This window comes from Macaca nemestrina, chromosome 4 (assembly GCF_043159975.1).
Source record: "Macaca nemestrina isolate mMacNem1 chromosome 4, mMacNem.hap1, whole genome shotgun sequence".
Lineage (NCBI taxonomy): Eukaryota > Metazoa > Chordata > Mammalia > Primates > Cercopithecidae > Macaca > Macaca nemestrina.
In genome coordinates this window covers 24,514,943-24,531,455 of record NC_092128.1, presented here as the reverse complement: position 1 = coordinate 24,531,455, position 16,513 = coordinate 24,514,943, and the positions used below count along the sequence as shown (strand labels likewise).

At 43.5% G+C, this 16,513-nt stretch overlaps 1 protein-coding gene across 3 annotated transcripts in view; it reads left to right on the top strand.

Annotated features, from left to right (window-relative positions):
- LOC105471344 (aldo-keto reductase family 1 member B10-like) overlaps positions 1–4,941 on the top strand; it is a 40,831-nt gene extending 35,890 nt beyond the window's left edge. The window contains exons 7-11 of one of the 3 annotated variants that reach the window (XM_071094485.1): positions 73–195; positions 489–595; positions 1,030–1,111; positions 1,642–1,725; positions 2,371–2,491. In XM_071094485.1, the coding sequence (XP_070950586.1) occupies positions 73–195; positions 489–595; positions 1,030–1,111; positions 1,642–1,725; positions 2,371–2,457 (483 nt within the window). In that variant the 3' untranslated portion in view covers positions 2,458–2,491. Of the gene's footprint in view, positions 1–72; positions 196–488; positions 596–1,029; positions 1,112–1,641; positions 1,726–2,370; positions 2,492–4,173 lie in introns of those variants that run through there. The other 2 variants (XM_071094488.1, XM_071094487.1) reach the window with 2 other exon arrangements.
- Positions 4,942–16,513: the final 11,572 nt, after the last annotated feature.

Here is a 16,513-nt window from a genome sequence, read left to right as displayed (position 1 = left end):
GGAGGACTAAGGCAAGCCAGGGTCCCTGTAGTCCCTCTGGGGCTGCCCAAAAGGTCTTCCTTTCTATGACAGGCCATGGAGGAGCTGGTGGATGAGGGGCTGGTGAAAGCCCTTGGCATCTCCAATTTCAACCACTTCCAGATTGAGAAGCTCTTGAACAAACCTGGACTGAAATATAAACCAGTGACTAACCAGGTAAATTCTGTTTAGTATAAGGGTAAATAAAGGTCTTGCCCTATTACTTCTTAAACATTGGGAGGAATGTTCAATGCTATCTATGCCCCGAGTGTCATCTCAGGGGTCAGTGATCAGGACACTTGTGGGAGGTGTGAGGCTGATCTCTTGGGTGTGTTAGCAAGAATCTCAGTGGGTAGGTGTTTGGTCTTTGCTTGGTGGTCTCTTTGTGTGTGTGTGTGTGTAGAACTCCCTATGAACAACTCAAAAAGCCAGCCAGCTTTCCCCGTGATGCGAATTGTCTGCTGTTGCAGGTTGAGTGTCACCCGTACCTCACGCAGGAGAAACTGATCCAGTACTGCCACTCCAAGGGCATCACCGTTACGGCCTACAGCCCGCTGGGCTCTCCGGATAGACCTTGGTGAGGCTTCCAAGCAGTAGATCCTTCTCTTGATAATCTTTAAAACGTTATTTTATGTTTGGTACATATTGGTATGAGACCATAAGTCACTGGAAAGAAAAACGTGTGTAAGGTAATGCATTTGGTACAACCAAATGGGATGACAGTGGGATCAAATGGGAATTAAAAAGCAACAACAACAGCAACAACAAAAACATGGGCGACGTTTTTGACCCTCTGGGAATATTTCCAGTTCAGCCACCCAAGCATGAACCAGGCTTTGCAAAATGCTGAGACTTCAGAGCCCTGGGGAAGGAACCAAGTTTCCAGGTCCTCCTGCCTGTCTCCCAGATGGAGAGGCTCTTATGATCGGTCTTGAGACCCTCATTGGAGTGGTGTCCGTCTGTACATGGTAGCCATGGTGATTGTTCACATCAGCATCTTTCTGCCTCTAGGGCCAAGCCAGAGGACCCTTCCCTGCTGGAGGAGCCCAAGATTAAGGAGATTGCTGCAAAGCACAAGAAAACCGCAGCCCAGGTATCATATTTATATTTTTCTTGTTATCCAACAACTATTTCTTCCAGTCTCATGTTTCATTTCTTGTGTTGTCCTCAACTAACTCCTTAAAGGGGAAGAACACAGGAGCTGAAGCCATCTATAGTGTTTCCTTCGACGTCTGTTGGAACCTCTAGGAAACACAAGAGCTGTCACTGAAACAAAGATAGCTTCTGCCTCACAGCTTCCTGTTAAGCCCTACAGCCAAGTCGCAAAGCGTGGCTTTGAAGTCTAGGGATATGGGTACAGATGCCAACTCTACCTCTGATCAGCCTTATGACCCAAATGGCTTTCTTTATTCCTAAAAAATGAAGATCACAGGGTTGTCCCTAAGATGAAGGGAGAGAATGAAGCAAGGAGCTGGCACAAGTCTAATAGCTGCGAAGGGTTCAGTCAGTATCAGCGATTGTACCTGAAGCCACAGTGAGCTGCGAAAATGTTTTATTCTTCCTTTCCATAAAAGGAGGGGTCCTTGTAGCTGAGTGGAAACTTGATGTCCCCTTTCCACACAGGTTCTGATCCATTTCCATATCCAGAGGAATGTGATTGTGATCCCCAAGTCTGTGACACCGGGACGCATTGTTGAGAACATTCAGGTAAGATCCCGGCTGGTTAGCCCTGGTATTCCTCAGGGAAGTGGGGCAGAGACAGACCCTGTCATTAGGCTTCTCACCTCATCCCTGCACTGTCTTTGGTCGCCTCCGTTCCTACCACCCTATCATTTTCCAGCCCAGGGATCTAGGCTCAGTATACCTGAGATGAATGATCCATGGGCTTAGGACATGCTGGGGACAGTGCCTGCTGAAGCCCTGTCAGATCTGAGCACAGCTGTGCCTCACACCACTGAGAAGACCCTCAGTTGCCCCTGAGCAGCTAAACCCAGGGCCACCACATGAGCAGACTGTCCTGGCCTCCCTGCTCATCTTCCGGCAGCAAAGGAGGTGTGAACTGTCCTTGGAGAACTGTCTTCTAGAAGGGTGCATCATGGAATACAGGGCCTGTGCACACCTGGGGCTTAGTACCTGTGAGCCTGGTCTCCCTCCCCCGGAACACTGAGCACTACAAATACTGCGGTCTTGTGTAGGACCTAATTTAGAGAAAAATTTGTATCCCGTGGACATAATGGAAAAACACCACTGACCAGTTTGTGCTGCTAGAACTCCCTGCTAGAATTGCTGGTAGTCTCCAGTCACAGCAGTAACGACCCTACTGATGATGTACTGGAACTCCTATCTTTCCAGATCTTTGACTTTAAATTGAGTGATGAGGAGATGGCAACCATCCTCAGCTTCAACAGAAACTGGAGGGCCTATATCGTGTGGCCGTAAGTGGCATGGAGTTAACTAGGAGCATTGCTAGGAGTTTTTCTAAACTGGTAGAGGGTTAGTTGGAAGAATTAGAAGGCTGCTGGGACTACTTGTGTCTTCAAATACAATTTTGGGGTGGTTTTGAAAGTTAAAATTGGGGTACCTGGGAATCACTGTGATGGACACATCTCTAATTGCTGCTCATTGTCTGAACTTCTGGATGTAGAGCTAGAATTGTAACAGCAGGTGTGTTGTCAATAGGTAGGAGGCAGAGCATTCATTTATTCCTGCATTCAATAAATATCTAGTGGTCCTCTATGTGCCAGGCATTTTCTAGATGCTTGGGTTATCATACTGTACAAAGCTGCTGTCTCCACGTGCTTATGGAGGGAGGGAAGAAGACAGAACAGAAATAAATCAACTCAAAATTTGTGTGTCACACAGTAAAAAATGCTAGACAGAAAAATAAAGTAGGGCAAAGTGGATAGGAAGTGGTGGGTGGTAGTGGGACAGATCCTTTATACGGGGTGGGTCAAGGGAGGCTTTGCTGTGAGGGACATACCATATGCATATTTGGGGGAAGAGCATTCTTGGCATTGATAACAGCAGGTGCCAAGGCCCTGAGGTGGGATTGTGTTTAGAACATTCAAGGAAGAAGGCCGGGGAGGCTGGATTAAATAATCTCCAAATGCCTCTTAAAGGAGGTGGTGGTAACTCTACTTTAAATGTCAGATAAGTGGTTGAAAGAAAGTTTTCACTCTGGCTAGGTGGGAATCCTCAATCATCTCTTTACAATCAATACTTTCTGATTAATGTATCTAATTAAATATATCAAAGAGAGTTGTCTGGCATTTATTACTGCGAGGTCTGCAATTCAATGCCAATTTGAATTTCTTCCAATGTTTCTATAGCCAAAATGATTTTTCAGCTTTTAAAAATGGTTTCAGTATCTCAAGTGTAGCTTGCTTGTCATGATATTCATATCTATTCTGCCCACCCTTAGTATCACAGCAGCCTTTCCTCATCTTATAATGGCTTATTTTTATCAGTGTTTAACAAAGTAGCAGCTGCTTAGTGTAAAAAGGCAGGGTGAACATAAAAGGGGACTATCCCCCAAACTGAACCACTGACCTTCCAATGAACATCATTTCCAGTAGAGGCAATGGGTTGATAGCTCAGGAGTAAGTCCACCCTGCCTCAGATCCAACTCTAACACTGGTTTCTTAGCTGTGTTACATAGGGTAAATTTCCAAGTTTTACCTAGTTGGTTTCTTTACCTATAAAGTAGGATGATAATACTAATCGCAGCTAACATCCATTGAACCTTCGCTGAGAATGTGCCAAGGTCCTGAGCCCTTTGCCGGTGCTATTATCTCATTTAATACTCATAACAATCCCCAAGCTGTCAATTGTGCTGGTATTTCCTACCTCATGATGTTGTGACAGTGGATTGGGACAAGACTTGTCAGTTGCCTCACCTGACACCAGGCTTACCATGAGTTGTCATTCCGAGTTGTTTACTGTACCCTGGTCACTGTCTGTCCTCCTTCCTAGCAAAGCCCTCGTATCGGTTTGAGGGAAGGTCAAGGTGTGAGCACCCTTCTTGTGTTCTTGCAGGGAGGAGGCTGAGAGAGCACAAATACCATAGAGTCCACCAGAGAAGAGTACCTTCTGAACCAGAGCTGTTGCTTTGATGGAACAGTTTCTCTGTTTTTGTTTGTTTGTTTGTTTCTGCAGATCCTCTCATTTGGAGGACTACCCCTTCGATGCAGAATTTTGAGGTTGAATCTCCTGGTGACATTACACAGGGAATTCTCTTTCTTCACTGAAGTGTGACTATCTCCACTCACGTCCTATTTTAGCCAAGCTTATCTGAGATCACAGTGAACTTCGTCCTGCTGTAGACCAGAATCGAGGTGCTGTTTTAGACATGTATTTCTGTATGTGCAACTAGGATCAGAATATCACAGGAAAATATGGCTTGAATAAGCAAATGACAATTTTTTCCACTTCTCTGATCTGAACAAATGTTTGTTAAGCACAAGAAACTCTGCCAACACTAAGGATGTAAAGATCAATAATAAACAATAATGATGGTAACCAAGATGGATTGAGAGTGGACTATGTTCCCACACAACGTGAAGTGCTTTCCTGTGGGGGAAGTCACTGAATCCTCAAAATGACCTCTCTGAGGTAGGTACTCTTAACATCTTAGGAGAGAGAGAGGAGGAACTTGTCAAGGCCACCCCGGTAGTAAGTGACTGAACCAAGTTTCAAAGGCAGGCAGGCTCTGGGAGAGCTCACAGCGATCGATGGTCATCCTCTTCCTCCTGAGTCTTTTCCTGCCACCTTTCCTCCTTGCCTGTCTCCACCCATTCCCTGTCTTGCTCTCCCACCTTGTCTTCAATACACCATCATGCCAAAGAGTCAATGGCACAGCCTGCAAACTCCACAAAGATGCTACTGTTCACTGAGAGAGATGTGGCATTTCCTTGGAAACTAGGGTGGAAATACAATAAAGATGCTTACTATTGCCATTAATCTGGAACATTTCTGTTTGTCCTATAATAATCGCTTCTTATGAAATATTCCAACTATATAGAAATGCACAGAAAATAAAGTAATGAGCCTCTGGTCACTCACATTATAATGTTAACAAGTGTTAGCTGGGTGTAGTGGTATGCATCTTAGTCCCAGCTACTAGAGAGGCTGAAGTGGGAGGGTCGCTTGAACCCGGGAGGTGGAGTTTGCAGTGAGCCAGACTTGCACCACTGCACACCAGCCTGGGTGACAGAGAGAGACTCTGTCTCAAAACAAAAAAGCAAAACCAAATGCTAACATTTTGCCATATTGTCTCCAAACCTTTAAAAAAAAATTAAAGAAATTAGGGGTTACCAATATGGTCGAGGATCACTTTGTGCACGTCCTGATCCCCATTCCCCTGACTCTCGCTCCAGAGGCAAATGCCTATCCCAAATAGGTGAGTCCCCTCACCCTCTGACTGGGGCTGAGAGGTACACCTACATTCCCAGGCTTCCTTGCTATGTTATAACTTCCCCTGGGTTTGCTCAGTGAGAGGTACTGTTAGGAGCTTGAAGGGCTGGAGAAGGGAAGAGCCAGGCATTTCTCTCCCTCTCTCCCTGTCTCTTGACCTTGAGTGGCATCTCCAGTAGAAGGTACAATCCTCTGTGGGCCCAGCTTTTTCCAGGCAGCCTCCACCTTGATTCTATCTCCTACCAGACAAAGCTTCTGGGTTGAGGGAGCAGCACCCTTTCTTTGTCTTTCTTCCTTATGTGCAAGGATCTCTTCCTGCTGCTGCTAAACCGAGTTGCCTCATCTTCTCCTTTCGATAGCCCAGCTATTCCATCACGTATAGATAATCACCTATTATAACCAATTATTTGAATCAAACATCCAATGTGTAAAAATCTTAGCACAGTTTCTTTTCTCCTGGCCAGACCTTTGCCTGCTACACTTCCCATCTATGTTTTTGTATGTTTAGAAAATATGTTCACATGCATACCCAATGTCATAGACTGGGTGCTTTTTAAACGAATATAAAATGTATACAATTGATACACAGGAAGCAATTTCAATGCAGAGTGCAGTGATATCTCCTTAGTGCGCATTTGGTGAAAATTTTCTTCTTCATGTGACTGTGATTATAACTTGCTTGATAAAAAGCTTAGGTTATAGGAGAAAATGATTGGGTTTCTTTTATGTGGCTTTTTTTTTGTTTGTTTCACTTGAATTTAACCAAACAGAGGTAAATTTAAAAAGCTAATGTGAAGAAATGCTGTGTTGTAAAAAGTACCTCTTAGTTATTCTGTAGAATAACTTTGTCTTTGTCTTTGTAGAGAACAAGTCTTGCTCTGTTGCCCAGGCTAGAGTGGAGTGCAGTGGCATGATTATAGCTCACTGCAATCTTCAATTCCTGGGCTCAAATGATTCTCCTGCCTCAGCGCCATGAGTAGCTCGGAGTACAGGCACAGGCCACGACCTCCTGCTAATTAATTTTTGTAGAGACATCATGTTGTGATGTTGCTATGTTGCCCAGGCTGCTCTTGAACTCCTGGCCTCAAGTGATCCTCCCGCCTCTGACTTCCAAAGTGATGGGATCACAGGCAAGCGCCACCTCATCAGCCAGTGATCTGATTATATTTTCAGTATTTATATCTCAAGTAATGAGAACCTTGCAGGTCTCATGGTCCTCAATGTCACAACTGTAACAAATACAAGGCATCCATCCTAAAATTTGTTCACTATTTTGTCCCAGTTGGTCGAAAATAAAGCCACCATCCTCAACAACTAAACCAAAGCTGCCATTATGGGGAGAGAATCTAAGGTATACACTACAGATGTGTGTTAAATAACTCTTATGATAATGTAGGGAATTTGCCTTATGAAGAGAAAGGAAGGGGAGTAACCACAGAGAGGAAGATGGTAAGTAAGTTCAGTGTGGAAAAGGAAGGGAGCTCGTCGTGGGAAGTAGGGAGGCAAGGAGTGAGGCTCTTATGTTTCAAGTATTCTCTCCATTCATTGTCTAAGAGAGGGCTAGAAAGATGGGTAGCAACTACCATGGAGATTGTGGAATCACTGTGACTGTCCTGCTGGGCCCAGGTAGTCCAGAGGGCTAGACTTCACCTGTTGTATTGAAGTGAGATCTGGCAAATGCTGGCCAGATGATGCCAAACTATAACTGGGTCCTAAAGGGATTTGGATCACCCAGCCAGACCCCTTAATGCCTGACTTTCCAGGGCTGCTCCAGTCATTTCAACAACCTTGCAACAATGCTGCATTTTACATGATTAAAAATTTGGACCCAGCTGGGACTGGTGGTTCACACATGTAATCCCAGTAGTTTGGGAGGTTGAGGCAGGAGGATCACTTGAGGCCAGGAATTTGAGACTAGCCTGGGCAACATAATGAGACTGTTGCTATATGAAATATTATTAAACAAAATTTGGACCCTAGTTATTGGAATTGTGAGATTTAACTGTACATTATAGTTAAAAATGTACAGACCAAAGAGGCTTCTGTAGAAAATAGTTTTCACTAAAATTTGAAAGAACCCTGAGGAGTGAAGATTGTTGAAAATAAGTGTTTTATTGTTTTTTTTGTGTGTGTGTTTTTTGCTTTAATGAGCGTTCATGACTATAGCAATGTAAACTCTGAACTGACAATTATGCAAAAATATGCCAGTGGCAGTGGATCACGCCTGTAATCCCAGCACTTTGGGAGGTTGAAGAGGGTGGTTCATTTGAGGTCAGGAGTTGGAGACCAGCCTGGCCATCATGGCAAAACCCGGTCTCTAATAAAACTACAAAACTTATCTAGGCATGGTGGCACACCCCTGTAATCTCACTCAGGAGGCTGAGGCAGGAGAATTGCTTGAATCCAGGAGGCGGAGGCTGCAGGGAGCCGAGATTGCGCCACTGCACTCCTGCCTGGGTGACAGAGTGAAATTCCATCTGAAAACAAAAACAAACAAACAAACAACAGGAAGTAAACAGACCTGGACAAAACCATTAGGCAATTTTCTTATAATCAATAGAGCTTATTCATATCAATAAGAGAAATCTAAGATGCCCAAAAGAAAGTTGGTACATAAAAGTTGACCATTAAATGACATGAAAAAATGTACAGACTAGTAATAAAAACGCAAATTAAAATAAGCCTTTTTCACTATCAAACCAACAAAACTTAGAAATACAAGGCAAATCTATCTAGAAAGATATGAATATTTGTGTAACAGAGTTTTTTTCTATGATGTTTGGCAACAAGTTTATTATTGTTATACTTTTATATAATTTTCAAAATTTCTACAATAAGAAATGAACTTTTACATTCTAGAAAGGCATTAAGGATTTTAAAAATAACAGATTTACCTCAATTAGTTATTTTATACATCCACTGGGAAAACCAAATGAAAAAGACACTTTTATTTCAAATTATTCTCATTTAACAAGTCTTTCCATTTTTGAAAATACGTATTCTGAATGTACAATGCAGAGGAATTTGATTACATTTAATTTTAAATTCTATCTAATTCATTTATTTTTCCTCATTTGTTGTCAGCGTTTTCCCAGAAACGTCATGAAAGTTTTGCACCCTTAAAATCTTAGAGTGTTGCCTTCCAGCACTTTTGTTGGTTCAAAAATGTCAACCCCTAGATAAGTTAGGGAAAGTTGGTGGGGACCAAGAGGACCTTGACCGTTACTAAAAAATTACACAGGAGAAGTACTTGTGCCTCAGGGTTTTGCCCTTGCTGTTCTCACTGCCCGAGATGCTGTGCCCTCAGGTATTAGAATAATTCTGACTTGTATTTTTAATTTCCTTGCTGATTTATCATCTTCTCAGAGAGGCCCTTCTTCGTCATCCTATTTAAAATTAACCCATCTCCTCTGATATTTCCTCTTGGCCTTCTGTGTTTTCTTCTTCTCCATAGCATTTCTTTATCCATGTGTTTTATATTTTATATATTTGCTGTTTGCTTGCTTACCCTGTTTCTACCCACTAGAATGTAAGCTCTATGAGAGAAGGGATTTCCGCATTTTGTTAATTATTATATTCCCCTGCCTCAATAATATCTGGTGAATAAATGGATAGATGGAATGTGTGGAACAATGGATGGACGAATGGATGGATGGATGGAGGGAGGCATGGATGGATGGATGGAAATAGGGAAGGAAGGATGGAAGGATGAATGGAATGAAGGGTGGGTGGAGGATACATGGATGAGGGTTGGATGAATGATGGATTCATGGATGGATGGATGGATGGGTGGATGGATGTGTGGGATATGATGAGATTTCTCTTCAAATAATGTGATCAATCTTTTATTCTCTAATTCATAGTAACCCCTCCACCTTTTTTCCTTTTTCTCCTTTTTCCCTTTTTGCCTTTGTTAGATGCCCAGGCATGCCACAGTACCAGGCGTTATCAGTAGTAGCTCACATTCCATTCCCTATTTGGAAGGAGGACTAACTTTTGAGTTCTTTACAGACACTCCTTCCCCTTTATTCTCTGCTTTTTTCTTTACATGCTCATTTTATCTTAAAAAATCAAATGTTTAGTCAACCAGGATGAGTTTAGATTGTACAACCCGACCCTGGCCAATGGAGGAAGGGTACAGGGGCAGAACTTGCATCAGGAATAAAGGCTCTCATGCCCTTTTGTTCATGTGTGCTCTCATGGCGACTGGCCAAGGAAGCACCCCTCGGCGCAGAAGTAAAATTGCTTTGCTAAGAATCCTTTGTTCAAGTGTTCAATTTCCTTAAGATTTTGAGCGTTACTCCTAACAGTTCTGGAGCCCAACTTTGGGGCTCGAATATTCTCCTGTGGGAGGGAGGCCTACAGTCACCCCACCCAAAGGGGATGCATCCTACTGTCTAGTTACCATGCCCCTAGCATGAGGGAGATCACGGCCCACCTGCTGTAAGGAATAAATCTGGATTCTCAGCAAAGTGGGGAAGAGAGCCTTGCAAGACCGTGGCAATAAGAGGAGCAGGTAATTCTTGTGCACGGAATAAGGTAGGAGACTTCGAGAAGGTGACAAAGTATTTTCTAGGTGGTCGGGATAAGTTGGAGGCTGAGAGTATATTACGGGAGGAGACCACCCCTCATATTGTCTTATGCCCAATTTCTGCCTCCAAAGAAAGAAGAAGTAAAAACTAAAAGGCAGAAATGAAATCCACAGGCAGACAGCCCAACCCGCACCCTGGACCTGGTAGTTAAAGATCAACCCCTGACCTAATTGGTTCTGTTATCTATAGATTACAGACATTGTATAGAAATGCACTGTGAAAATCCCTATCTTGTTTTGTTCCGATCTAATGACTGGTGCACACAGCCCCCAGTCACGTACCCGCTGCTTGCTCAATCAATCAGGACCCTCTCACATGCACCCCCTTAGAGTTGTGAGCCCTTAAAAGGGACAGGAATTGCTTACTCGGGGAACTCGACTCTTGAGACAGAAGACTTGCTGATACCTCTGACGGAACAAACCCCTTCCTTCTTTATGTCGGTGTCTGAGGAGTTTTGTTGGCAGCTCATCCTGCTACGTTTCGAATGAGACTAAGTATGGTGGTTGTGTGGAGTGAGTGAGTCTTGTCTGTGGCCTCATGCTGCCATCTATCAACTAGAGGCAGGAACAGACAGAGCAGACAAAGAGGAAGGGGGAGGGTAGAAAATCCAAACAGGTGGGGTTGGAGCCTTTCCCCAAAGCCTCAGTAAGCCTCCAGGAAGGGGGAGGGTAGAAATCTCTAACAGGAGGGGTTGGGCCCCCTCCCATAATCTCTAAGACGGAGAACGTTTCAAGTAAAACGGGAGAACTAGAGAGTCTAGAGAGGATGAAATTCCTTCTGATAGCCCCTTGGGGCTTATGCTAAAGTCTTGAAAAGATAATAAGAGAACCAAGTAAAAACAAAAACAGTAGATGATAAAATATTGTTGTTTTATTTTAGTTCGAGAATCCACCCTTAAGCCTTCACTTTTCTGGCCAAAATTTAAGTCTAAAGAAGAGCAGATTTGTCATCTGGTAATCGAACAAGTTAATGATAAGAGCCCTGTCTCTCAGGAAAAATCGATTCCGCCCTCTGCTGGCGGCAGGGACCAGTTCTCCTTTACCCTTCAGACTCTGGAGGGAGAGTCAGAAGCCAATGTTTCTAAAAGGGAAAGAGTTCCCATGCCTAGACAACCCACACCTACTAACCCATGGAATCCTGTAAATCATCTTCCTTCCTTCAGCGCCCCCAGTCCCGCCCCTGCGGTTCCTGTGTCAGGTCCCTCTGGCTGCAGTTTCAGGTTACTCCACAGCCTTTTCAGGCCATGCTCAAGACTGTGCTGTCCCTCCAACTGTGGTTTTAGGTTACTCCCCAGGGGCTTCAGGCCACGCCCCACCAAGTTACAACTGTATTAAATCAAAAAGCAAGGAGGTAGATCACTAACTCAAAAAATTTAAAATATGAGGCTATCTTACTGGAAAAATAGATGATTTAATATTAACTACTAATAATGCAGTTCATCCAGCAGGCTTTTTAACAGGGGATCCAAACTTAAAACGAGAACACGCATGTTTGAATCTAATTAATTACCATACCAAAGTTCAAGCAGACTTAGGAAAAACTCCCTTCAAGATAGGACGGCACTGATTCATAGGTGGATCCTCCCAGGTGATTAAAAGAAAGAGACATAATAGGTATTCAGTGATTAATGGAAAGATGCTTGAAAAGTAAAATCAGGAAGGTGCCCTGATAATTGGTCTGCCCAAGGGTGTGAACTGTTTGCACTCAGCCAAGCTTTAGGACATTTACAAAACCAAGAAAACACTCTCTGTACTGACTCTAAGTATGCCTTTGGGGTGGCGCACACATTTGGAAAAATTTGGATGGAGAGGGGTCTAATCAATAGTAGAGGCCAAGATTTAGTTCAAATAGAACTGATGCTCGTGTCCTCAACAATCTCCAACTGCCAGAAGTGACGGCTATTGTACATGTCCCAGGGGACCAAAAGGACTTGCCTTTCAGAAGTCGAGGAAATAATCCTGCAGATCAAATAGCAAAACAAGTTGCCATTTCTTCCATTTAACTCCATGCCTTCCTTCTCCTACTGCAACCCCCGTTTTCTCTTCCATTGAAAAAAAGAAGTTGATAAGAATAGGAGCTAAACAAAACGCAGAAAGGAAATGGATATTACCAGACCAAAGGGGAATGTTGTGAAAACCTTTCATGAGGGAAATCTGTTTCAATTATATCAAGGGACCCATTGGGGACCCCAAGCAATGTGCGATGCAGTTCTCCGGGTTTATGGGTGTACAGGAATTTACACCCAGAACAAACAAGTTATAGATAGTTGCTTAATATGTAAAAAAACTAATAAGCAGGTTCTAAGTAAATGTCCCTTTGGAAGAAGAAATCCGGGGCTGAGACCATTTCAAAGTGTTCAGATTGATTACACTGAAATGCCTCCAATTGGTCGGTGTACTTATTAGTAGTAATAGACCACTGTACCCACTGGGTAGAGGCAATCCCCTTCTCACGTGCAACTGCCAGCAATGTAGTTAAAGCATTAAGTGAAAACATCGCACCCAGATTAGGACTAATAGAAAATATTGATTCAGATAATGGAACCCATTTCACTGTGCATGTCATTAAGAAGTGAGCCCAGGCACTAGATATGCATTGGGAATACCATACCCCTTGGCATCCATCTTCCTCAGGAAGCCTAGAGGGGATGAATCAGACTCTAAAAAACCACTGAAGTTAGCTTTAGAAACTCGATTGCCATGGATTGAATGTCTTTCTGTTGCTTGTTAAGAATCCGGACTGCCCCTCAGAGAGATATTGGCCTGTCACCTTATGAAATGCTCTATGGAATTCCCTACTTACACTCCACTGCTGACATCCCTACGTTTGAAACAAAGGATCAGTTCCTCAAAAATTATATGCTTGTTCTATCCTCTACCTTCTCTTCCATTAAGACTGAAGGTCTCCTAGCACAGGCGTCGCCCCTGGAGTTTCCAGAACATCAGCATCGGCCTGCAGACCATGTTCTCATCCAAGGTAGAAGGAAAGGAAGCTCGAACCAGCCTGGGAAGGACCCTATCTAGTGCTCCTAACTACTGAGACTGCAGTCCGGACAGCAGAAAGCGAAGGACTCATCACACCTGAGTCAAGAAGGCGCCACCACCTCCAGAGTCATGAACTGTCTCTCCAGGGCCGACCCCCACCAAATTAACTCTAAAAAGAGCTTAATAATCACTTGTTTATTCTCTCTTTTTTTTTTTCAACAGAAGGTCATCTTGTCATCAGTATAACTCAGGCTAGTCATTTTTTAACCCTTCAGTTCGATGCCTATTCAGTCATCCGTGTGGAGAGTAGCAGGCTCAAAGGAAGCTATCCCATGTTGATAAGTGTCTATGTCCATACCACAAAACATCAAGCAAGTATAAGTATGGAGATTGAAAAGTCCCTGTGGTGACTGGGCAGATGTTTGGTGGACTACTAAGTACAAAGGGTGGACAGCCAAGCCCCCTGCTTCAAATAAGTTATGAGGATTGAAACAAAAAACTCCAATTAGTCTGTGGTCCCACCCCACCAAATTGTAAGCCATTACACTGTAACTCCTTGTGGCTGATTATAAATAATCCCCAGACCATGACCGACAGCCACGTATATTCGAACAGTATGGATTAGGAACAGATGTTGAAGGACAGATCCATTTCTTAGAGAAATGGATGTGAGAATGAAATATGACACTACTCATTCATTTTTCTTCTACAAACTAATTTTCTCTCAATTTTTCATGTATTTATTTTTAACAAAGTAAAGCGTCTTATGGACATATATTCATCAGATTTGAAAAATGAGAGTTTCTTAACGGTGCAAAACCAGGAACAGATTGGTAAGTTCATGAAGGTAGAAAGGAGCTAATCAAAGTTCTTATGAAACCTGAGGTTGATTTAGAATAGCCAAAATTCGGCCAGGTGAGGTGGCTCACACCTGTAATCCCCGCACTTTGAGAGGCCAAGGCAGGCAGATCGCAAGGTCAGCAGATTGAGACCATCCTGACCAACATGGTGAAACCCTGTCTCTAATAAAAATACAATAATTAGCTGAGTGTGGTGGTGTGCACCTGTAGTCCTAGCTACTCGGGAGGCTGAGGCAGGAGAATCACTTGAACCCGGGAGGCAGAGGTTGTAGTGAGCCGAGATTGTGCAACGGCACTCCAGCCTGGGTGACAGAGAGAGACTCTACCTTTAAAAAAAAAATTAGCCAAAATTCCCTGTAACCAATTCCCTCAAGAGGTGGAATCTATTCCCTTACTCCTTGGCCCTTTTCTGGCCTTGAGACTTGCTTTGATCAATAGAAGGTGACAGAAGTGACACTGTTCACATTCCGAGAGTAGGCCTCCTACAATGCCACTACCTGTGAACAAGTCCAAGTTACCCTCATGGAAAATGAAAAACATGCGAAGGGGGGTCCCTGCCTTCCCTGACATCCCGGTCCACCCCACTGAAGCCCACAGAGGTGAGGAAACCCAGCTGACATCACGTGGTTCTGAGACTGGCTTATCAGCTGCTTCTTGCCCAAACTGCCAGCCCACAAAATCACCAGCAAATAAATGGTTGCTGTTATAACCAGTTGCTTTGTTACATGAAAACAGCTAATCGATATACCTTCTTAACCTCAATTATCTAAAAAAGATCTCCCTCCTCACCGATTCATAGTTAAGTGGTTCTCCAAGGAATATTATTATGAATAATACACATTTCTTTTTTCTGTGCATCATGTAAAAATGGTCAGAATCAAAAGGGAGTCACTAATGTTAAAAAACAAACAACAAATACAGCTCAGAAGGCCACGAAAGGAGGGTTGTAATGGTCGTACAACTGAAAACAAAAATTACCACGAAGACTGCAAAAACCGCAACCTTGAACAAAGGCCATCGCAACTGAACACAAAACATACTCTGCAAGGACCTGTGCCAACAACTGCCTGTCAAACCTCAAACTAACACTTTCATGATTGATCTTTGTAGCCAAAGCTAATTATTTCAAAGCAATTAGATAATCCTGATTTTTTCCTTGAAAAATTTTGTCTTCCTTTATTTCCCCAAATATATACATAGTTTACTGCCGCAAGCGTATTCCCATTGCAGTGCTCTACTCCCAGAGAAATATTTTTCTTTTAGGGACCTCTCTCTGTTATTTAGCTTGACGGTCAATAAGGATTTACTATTTCAACAATACTAGCACTGCATGTCATCCAGTATCCACTGGGAAAATAAGGTGCCCCATGTGCAGATCCAGGAGACTTTGTGGCCACCAGATGATGAGGCATGCGTGTATTTATGTATCTATTTCTGGGACAGAGTCTCTCTCTGTGGCCCAGGCTGGAGTGCAGTGGCACGATCTTGGCTCACTGCAATCTCTCCCTCCCAGATTCAGGTGATTCTCAGGTTCCCCAAGCAGATGGGACCACAGCTATGTGCCAGCATGCCTGGCTAATTTTTGTATTTTAGCAGAGACAGGGTTTCACCATGTTGGCCAGGCTGGTTTCAAACCCTGGAGCTCAAGTGATCCACCTTCCTCAGCCTCCCAAAGTGCTGGGATTACAGGTGTGAGCCACGATGCCCGGCCCATGCATGTATTATTAATGTTGAAGTAGATAATTTCAAAAACATCAATGAAGTGTAAGATATTTCACTCATAGGTGCAAAATGTCATGCCAATTGCCCTCTATGAGCTGTCATAAGCCATAGCCTAGAGGTTCAAGTCCATTTCAATTTTCAACCAAACCCAACTCATAAAGAAGAACGCAAAGAAGACAGAAAAACCCACTACCCGCAAGCCGAAGCTGACGCTGTGACGTGGCCCTGGCCTGTCACGGCATGTTACAGCATGGCACAGGCCTGTATCATGTTCCCTAGATTGCTGACTACCAACTAGTTACAGCTGACTCTAATCAACCCAGGATTTGACCATCTCTGCATTGAACCTGGAATTGCAACTTTTAAAATGGAAACACTGCTTCTTACCTCTCCTCCCTAGACTCTATTTCACAGAGGAAAGCATCACAGGGAAAGAAAGCCGCTGTTTCTTCTTCCTTCTTTGCTTTGCTTTGTCTCTTTCTTTTCTCTGTCTCTCTCTCTTCTCTGTCTTTTTCGTTCTTTCTCTTTTTTTGAGATAGGGTCTCACTCTCTCGCCCAGGCTGGAGTGCAGTGGCACCATCGGCTCACTGCAACCTCCGCCTCCCAGGTTCAAGCAATTCTCCTGTTTCAGCTTCCCAAGTAGCTGGGATTACAGACATGTGCCACCGTGCCTGGCTAATTTTTGTAGTTTTAGTAGAGAGGGTTTCACTGTGTTGGCCAGGCTTCTTTCCCTCCCTCCCCCAACTCTTCTTTCCTTCCTTTCTCTCTCCCTGCCTACTTTCCAACTTTTGAGTGTGTTGAATTTGTTGAGTCATGGTGAACAAGCAGAAACTCCAATGATACTGTTACCGAACAGAGAACTTTGCACAAAGTTGACGTGATTAATAATTCATTCACATAATCCTCATTCTCACAAAAGCCTAGA